This window comes from Benincasa hispida, chromosome 6 (assembly GCF_027475165.1).
Source record: "Benincasa hispida cultivar pf3 chromosome 6, pf3_genome.v1.1, whole genome shotgun sequence".
Taxonomy (NCBI): Eukaryota; Viridiplantae; Streptophyta; class Magnoliopsida; order Cucurbitales; family Cucurbitaceae; genus Benincasa; species Benincasa hispida.
In genome coordinates this window covers 53169876-53178269 of record NC_143483.1, presented here as the reverse complement: position 1 = coordinate 53178269, position 8394 = coordinate 53169876, and the positions used below count along the sequence as shown (strand labels likewise).

Sequence of the window (8394 nt, the reverse complement as noted above, 5' to 3'; positions counted from 1 at the left end):
TTCTGCCTTATAGGAGTGTAGCTTCAGGAGTCTTAGAAGCTTGAAGTAGAAGTCTTGGAAGAGTATTTGTATCTTCAAAGGTCTTCTGCCTTATAGGAGTGCAGCTTCAGGAGTCTTGGAAGCTTGAAGTCTTCAGGAGTCCTCTGCTTGTTAAAGAATTCTCTCTTGGTCTTTTAAGTGTAGAAAATGCTGCCCTTACAAATGAAGAGAACTTCTCTATTTATAGAGTTCTCAGGTGGGCTTTGTGGGTTTGGATGGTCCATGGGCCTGACCCTTGGGCCCAATTAGTTGATTTTGAGCTTGATCTGGAATTTGAGTCTAATTCAACTTTTTTTGTAAGTTGGACTTTAAGCCCAAATAGTAATATCAAATCGAACCAATTTAATCTCATCTAATTCATCTGGGTGACGTCATCGAAACTTATCTTCAATTCAGTTCGGGACATGTGCCAACTTCTAATTGGACCCAAAGTCGATTTAAAAATTCATCGTTAATTTAGCAAACGACGTGGTGACTGTGATTGGTCCAAAATTTCTCATTCAACACATATCATTAAAACCATCTAGCTTTAAAAATTAGGACACCCTTTTCTCCCAAAAATTAATTAACCCCATAATTTATTTATCTTGTAATTGAGATATGTTATTAACAACTTCAATAACTTCATCAATAATTTATCTAGATATAATTTGTCTTTTAAGTAGCAAAATTAAGACATAGGGCCCATAAACTACACTATTATTATTGGGATAGGACCCTTTTCCTACAAGCTTAAATATCCATCAGCTTCAATAATTAGGTAAATAGTAATTACACATCCTTTTCTTCATCATTAAGATGAGATGTATGACCTATTTTTGAAGGGGGAGGATGTAAGAGGTGGTATTGGAGTTTTAATGTTGGAAAAGAAAAGCTTGGAATAGTATGAATAACTAGAAACATTTAAGTGAATTGAAATTTAACAAAAATATGTCTTGAAACTTTGAACAAGCTACTCGATTATTGATCATATATATCTTTTAATTTACTTAATAAAGTAAAAATATGAATAAAGTATTAATTACCACTATTCCAAGATGTGGGTATGAGAACTTGAATATGACCTCAAAAGGAAGAATACATATTGATTACCACTAAGCTATATGCTCACTTTTTTTCTCTCCATTTTAGTCGATTCTTAATTTTTTTCTTATAGTCTAAAAGATTATTTTACACTTTTACCCTTAGACTTGTTTGGTTACAAGAAATCAAAATGAACTAAAATTGGAATAAAAATCAATGGTGTTGTCTCAGATGACTAAGATCTTCTCGTTCACAATCACAAATTACTCAGAATTAACGGTTAAGAACAATTCAAACGTCAGGGGAGGCTGTATGCTTGAGGCTTGAAAACTCCTTTGTCATTTACTTGATGGCAGCTCAATCGTATAGACGAAGCCACAAGAACTAAACAATAGTTCAATTATGTAAACGATAGAACGAAGAGCTAGACGATCGTGTAGATGACAGTTGACTAGAGCTAAACGAACGTAGAGACGACAGCTGAAGAGCTAGACGATCGTGTACACGATGCGATAGGAACTACATGATCATGTAAATGATACTTTAGTAAATTCTATACGATCGTAGAGTTAGAAAGAAAGAACACAGAAGTTTAAGTGATTTGGCCAAAGGCCTACGTCCTCTGTGCAAATCGGGAGGGTCTCTTTTATATTACTTCTTCTTCAAAGTTATTACAGAACTAATGCCTTGCTCTCTCTTTTTTACTTCATTTCTCTTACGTTATTCTCACATTTTTTTTTGCGCAATGGTCAACGATGAAGCTCTAGTAGTTACAACATCATAATAGACAGAAGTCGACAACTTCACTGCCTGTAACCTTGGTTTCTTGTCTTCGTGGATGGTATAATTTACTAGAAGTTGGTACTGAATTGGAATCAAAACCTCATACATTGATGTAGTTTAGTTTACTAAGAGTTATTTGAAATTAGAATTAAAAACTCAACAATATAATTGTTTACTTTTATCTGAAATAAAAAATGAAGTGTAGATGATTACCATAATAATAGTCGTTCGTATTTCTAATCAATAACAATGCATTGACTAATTAATCACATACTACACAAGAATTTTAAAATAATAAAATCATAATCATAGTAATTTTATTTCATTGCAATAATATCAGTATTCTTCATATCTTATATATCGAACTATCTTGCGTCTTATGAACCTTTGAGGTGTATGAAGAAATGAATATCCCTCAACACCGGGATCACAAAAAGGAATAGCAAAGTAAAGAAAAGAAAATCCCCCACAAATCAAAAAAGGAGATAGGGAAAATGCTTTTGAATTTGCTATCACAACATGGGTTCCTGAAGCAAATGCTATGACCATTGCAACAATAGCAATACTAGTGAAACTTCCAGCAATGCCCATATACCTTACTCTTTGATAATGGTCTGTAATTGAAGTGTGGAAATGAAGAAGCACTGCAAAAACTGAGCAACAAAATGCTATTGTGTTGAAAATTACAAACACTCTAAAACCTCCTTTGTCACTAAGAATCGATAGTCCAATGTTTTCAAAGTATCCACCAGGCATTGTGAATCCTGCTGCAAATGTAACTGTGGCTACTAAAGTTGCTACCAATAGATTCACTTCTAATGCCTTTTGCTTTTCTGTATTATATGAACTCCCTTTCTTCATTTTTCCATCTGTTTTGCCCACTTCATTTGAATTATCATGATCATCCATTATTTTAATTTCTTGGTTCATCTTTTTTATCTTTTCCTCAGCCAAGTGTTGCATTGTCATTGGTCCAGTTCGACCCTCAAGAAGGTTTCGGATTATTGCTGCTCTTAATCCTTCCTGATAATAAAAACGTAAATTACAAGTTTAATCAATAAAGTTTTATAAAAAGCATCTAATAGAGTTCGTGATGAACTTTCAGATAGATATATCACAACTTTAAAAAGTATTCTTAAAAAGTATCAAACTTTAGAAGTATCAAATAGGGTTTGTGATAAGAGAATTTTTAATTTTAAGTATATGATAGGTCCAAAAATTTTAAAATTTTTTTAATGGGTGTATCTAAATATTTCATAAGTCTTTAAAACTTCAATTCTCTATCTAATAATTTGTTATTCGGCTTTTTAATTTTGTATTTGTTAGGTTTCTAGAATTTGAAAAACAGTGTAACATGCCCTCAAACTTGAAATTTTGACCTATTATTCAACATTTTTTTTTTTAATTCATGAACCCTATTGCTCACAATTTTGGAAGCCATTTGTTTGATTTGGCTTTTTTTAGAGAATAAATGAACCACTACTACTACAAATAGTTTTCTCTTATAATTTAATACATACTTTTTTAAAAACGCGAATTTAAAAAACCAAGATTGAGTTTGAAAAAAAAGAATTAGATTGTTTTTTTAAATTGACTTAGAAGTCAAACGTTTGTTCTTATAGAAAGGGGATAAAACAAGCAAAACTTTTAAAAACTGAAAATAAAAAGTAAAATGCATGGTTATTATCAAATGAGACTTTGATGTCTATTAGACATAAAATTCAAACTTAACTCTAACAGATTCATTAATTTTAATCAATGAATCACTTTTAACCGGTGCATGAGGAGAGTGCAACTTAATTGAGATATTCGAGTGCACCTACTGATCCCTCGACCTTAGTATTTATTAAAAAAAGATTCATTAATTTTAATTGAACAAATCAAGACCACATTAAATACAATACCGAAAGTTCACAAAGACTACTCGTGCATTTAAAAGTTCAATAATCTGTAAATACAAACATATGAATGTTCAAGAACTCAACTTAAATTTTTTTTTAAGGAAACCTTGGATGTAGTATGGGCTACACTATCTTTGTACAACTTGATGAAAGATACTTGAAGATCGATGAAGATGAGTGTAGTTATTAATTTATTTATTAAAAAAGAAAGATAGTTGTTTGAAATAGTTCATCAGACATAAAACATGCACTACCTCGACTAAAAGATCTATGGTTCTAATCTCCACAACCGATATTGATCTTTGAAAAAAGAAAAAAAAAAAAAAAGCTTAAAGAAAGAGTCATACCTGGTCATGTTTATTGAAGAAATCTAATGCTGTCAAGAACTCCTTATTCTTAGCATTCAAGTCCACATTTACATCAGTAGCAAGTATTTCAATGATATCATAAAACTCGTGAAATGCTGCAAGATGCAATGCCATATTTCCATCACCATCAGCTTTATTCATTACCCTTCCTTGCATTGCCCTTCCTAATATCAACCTAACAACTTTTCTTTGATCACCCAAAACTGCAGCATGAAGAGCTGTTCGACCTTTGTTATCAACAAGATAGCAAGAATCTTGACAACAATTTAAAATCTCTTCCACTGCATCCTTATGGCCTTCAAATGCAGCAATGTGTAGAGCAGATTCTCCATTGTTGTCTAAAATGTAAATGGAAGAGCTTTCGTTTTGAAGGAATAGATTTATTGCTTTTGTTCTTCCATAGAGTGAAGCATAATGGAGAGGAGTCAATCCTAAACAATCTTGTTCTTTTATCATTTCTTTCCTCCACTCCACAAGTAATTCGATTATTTTAAACTCTGATACATAAAAAAAAATGGAATTAATGTCTCAACTGATTTTATTTTATTTGAGTTGTTGAATATATAATGGAGAGATAGGCCGATGAAATCTGCAACCTCAAGAGAGAGAGGATACAAGCTAATTACCACTAAATTAAGCTTTCACATTCCGTCCTAGATTACTCTATTGAAATGATCCAAAGCATGGTCGAGGACTGCGACGACAGTAGATCGCGTGCAGTGGAGTTTACGATCAAACTCTCATTGAACTTGAAACTTAATTTAAATTAAAAGAGAGTTTGACGGTAGGCTTTATTCCATGTTCGAGGTCATTGTTGTTGTAGTCCGTCCTAATTAATTCAGATAGGTTAATTTGGGGCCGGGTGTGACATATGCTCACTAATTGAATATAATTCTCTCTGCTATAATTTGCATGTACTCTGTTTTTATTAGGTTGAAAGTGTTGAAGGAAAGGAGGGTGTATTTTGTTTTCTTAAAATTAGTATATACACACACATATATATGATGCATTATCTTGCCATCTAATAACTACAAGTTGAGTTCACTTTGGCAAAGTTGAACTCCCTATTATAATTTTCATGTAGACTTTATGAAGTTGAGAGTTCAAATATCCATGCTCTACTAAAAAGGAAAGAATAAAGAAAAAAAAAAAGAAAATTACATTGTATTGGAAATACATTTTAAGAAACTAAAGCCATGACTTCAACTTTTTTGTAATTGCAGGTGTGACAATCACATAGCAATCACATAACAATCACATAAAAATCAGATAGTAATTAAATTTTCAAGCGGAAGTTTTTTTGACATGTTAGCAAAAAAGCAAAACCTAGGCATATGTGCCTCATTTTAAAATTTTTTTAAAATTAAAGTTGCAATTGCCAAAAAAAAAAAAAAAAAAAAAAAAAAGGAGTTCTATTAAAAATTTTCAATTTAAAAAATGATTTGAATTCTTTTCATCAATATGGAAATAGGAAGATTATTTGGATTAGCTGAAAAAAATATTAATTTTTTTTTTAATAAAGTACCCTTCTAATTCTAATTTGTTAATAGAGAATATTAAAATATGACAATGTTAAATATGTAAATTTATCTTAAATCATCTGAAATTGTGGAAAACTTGAGTGTGATTTTAGCTAAAGAAAATTTATGTGTAAAAGCACAAGATTTGAAATCACTTAAAATTATAAATTATTTCTTTCTTGTAATTACAAATAATGGAATTTATTTGAAGATTTTTATGATTTGAAAGCCATCCAAAATCATGAATATTCAAACAAAGAATGAAGAAGCAGGAAATTTGAGGTTTTTCCTATAGTGAAGCATAATGAAGAGGACCATTCTACAATTAGGAGATATAAATTAATTTTTTCTTATAAACATTTTTAAATTTTAAGATGAAATAAACAAACCCTAAAGTTTATCTATTAAATTTGTAATTTAAATCCTAAATAAATTAAAGTAACAGAAACAAAAGGACAGTTAAAAACAAGTCAAAAAAAAAAAATATTAATTTGATTTATTTTGACAATTTGACCCGTTGTACACCACCACAAAATCTTTATCTTATACTCTCCCAAAAAAAAAATCTGTCTTCTTTACACCATTCTTATTTTAGTCAACAAATACTTTAAAGAAACATTATTAAAGTCTCTTTTGAAAAACCTTAATCTAAAACTATATGTGCTTTTTTTTGTTTTTTTTTTTTTTTTTAAATTTCTAATACTATGTGAGTTAAGAATTTTTTTTCATATTAACTCCCCCTCATTACTTACCATTCAAAAAAAAAACTTAAGAATGGTGTGGAACACAAAAGATGAGATAATAAGAATGGTGTGGAACACAAAAGATCAAATAAGAAATCGTCAAATGTTGAATTACACAAAAAGTATATACTAATATGGTATTACAGTGACATTTCTAATACTTCCATGTTTTCATGAATTTGATATTAAATAAATGGTGAATCAAAATTTTTACTGTATCATTTTAAGATAGTTGATAAAATATAAAAATAAACAACAGAATGTTTCCTCATGTAAATATAATATAAGTATAAACATTTTAACTTATTTAAAATAACATATATTTTTCTAAAAAAAGAAAAACATATATATGTATATATATATATATTTTCATTTAACAATTTTTTTTCGAATATATCGGTTGACATCGACAATTTAAACGAAAGTAATGAGACGTTAACCATTTTATTGACATCAACATTTTAAACTTAGTGCTACAATGGAAATTTTCATTTATGCAAACAAAATGAATGGTAGAGATTTTCTATTTTGAGGGTTGAGAAAAAGAAATTGAGAAGAGGTTTATAAGATGTTACCATAATTGGGAAAGAAAAGAGTTGGATGCAATGCAGTTAAACCCTTAGCTCCTTTATACGAAGCCAACAATTTCGCCTCACGAATGATAACCTCAGGAACTTCCCAATATGCGGCAGCCACCGCCAAGTATAGTGCAGATTCACCGTTATTATTAACGATGCCGCACAGCTCCGGGTCCGCTTCCACCATCTTCTCCACACATATCAAACTCCCAATTCTCGCAGCGCAATGCAAAGCCGTATCGCCTTCGAAATTCACCATCCGGAGGAGCCTCGGTGAAACTCCGATGAAAAATTCGACAAATTCACCCAGAGCTTCCCTGGCTGCGACGTGCAGCGCGGTGTCGCCGGCGCCGTTCTGCAGCCATAGAAGCGTTTCGTAGTCGCGTACGACGGCTTTGACGAAGTCCAGCTGGCGGAATTCGGTGGCGACGTGGAGGGGAGTGTTGTGATTTGGGGAAAATTGAAATGGAAGGAGTGATTTCTGAAGTGGTGTTAGATTCTGGAGATGACCCAAGTCGCCATTTGTGGCGGCCTTGAAGAGTTGTGGATCCATGGAGGAATTAGTAAAGGCACGTCGTGGTTTTAATGGAGGAAACTGGTTTTTTGAAAATCAATCATCATGCTTCAACAACGACTTGTCCTTTCCGTTTACTTGAGTCAAGTCTTTGTTTGCAACTAGACGACACACGAGAGGTCAATGGGAAACTGATTTTCATACAATGATTTCAATGTTTGGTTCATGAATTTTTTTTTTTATTGATTTTGTGCAATCAAAATAAAAGTAATTTTCAATTATTTAATGACATGTTTGAGATTAACTTTTATAATAAGTATTTTGAGCTACTATTTAATTTTAATTAGTTTTTGATAAGAGTATCATAATTCAGGTTAATATTTGGGTCCATACTTATAGAGATAATTTAAATTTGACTGAAAATATTTTTTAAATGATTGATATTTGTTTTCAAAGGTAGTTTTAGAATCTTCAAATTACTAACAAAATTACATTTGAGATTTAAAAAAAAAAATAGAGAAAGAGAAAATTATATAGAGAGAAATAACCGTCTAAGAGAGATGAAAAAGCAATAGGATGATTTACCCACTCGAAATATGGATATTACACGGAAAGCACTGACAAACACTGTAATAATAAAAATACTAACAACAAGTACACAAATAAAGACACATAGAAGTTGGTAACCTAGATTGGTGATAATCCACCTATGTTTGGGGGTAGTGTGTCCAGAAAAGATAATCCATTAATTTCCAAGAGTTAAGCAGTTTGCAATGTAGTACTTATCTATAATACACAATCACTATAGAGATTCGCGTAGAGCTCAACATATAACCACCTAGGCTCCCTCTAGATGTGAGACTCCCTCTCAAGTGTTCTTAGGTTCCCTCTAAGTTTGAACATATTAGTGTTAGACACTTCGACT

General features: G+C 31.4%; 1 protein-coding gene across 1 annotated transcript; it reads right to left on the bottom strand.

Moving 5' to 3' along the window:
• Positions 1-2129: 2129 nt before the first annotated feature.
• On the bottom strand, positions 2130-7582 carry LOC120069883 (uncharacterized). Its single transcript, XM_039021704.2, has 3 exons — positions 6953-7582; positions 4094-4611; positions 2130-2868 (listed from the first exon to the last, which is right to left on the bottom strand). The coding sequence occupies exons 1-3, from the start codon at positions 7506-7508 to the stop codon at positions 2182-2184; spliced, it is 1761 nt and encodes a 586-aa protein (XP_038877632.1). The 5' UTR covers positions 7509-7582; the 3' UTR covers positions 2130-2181.
• Positions 7583-8394: the final 812 nt, after the last annotated feature.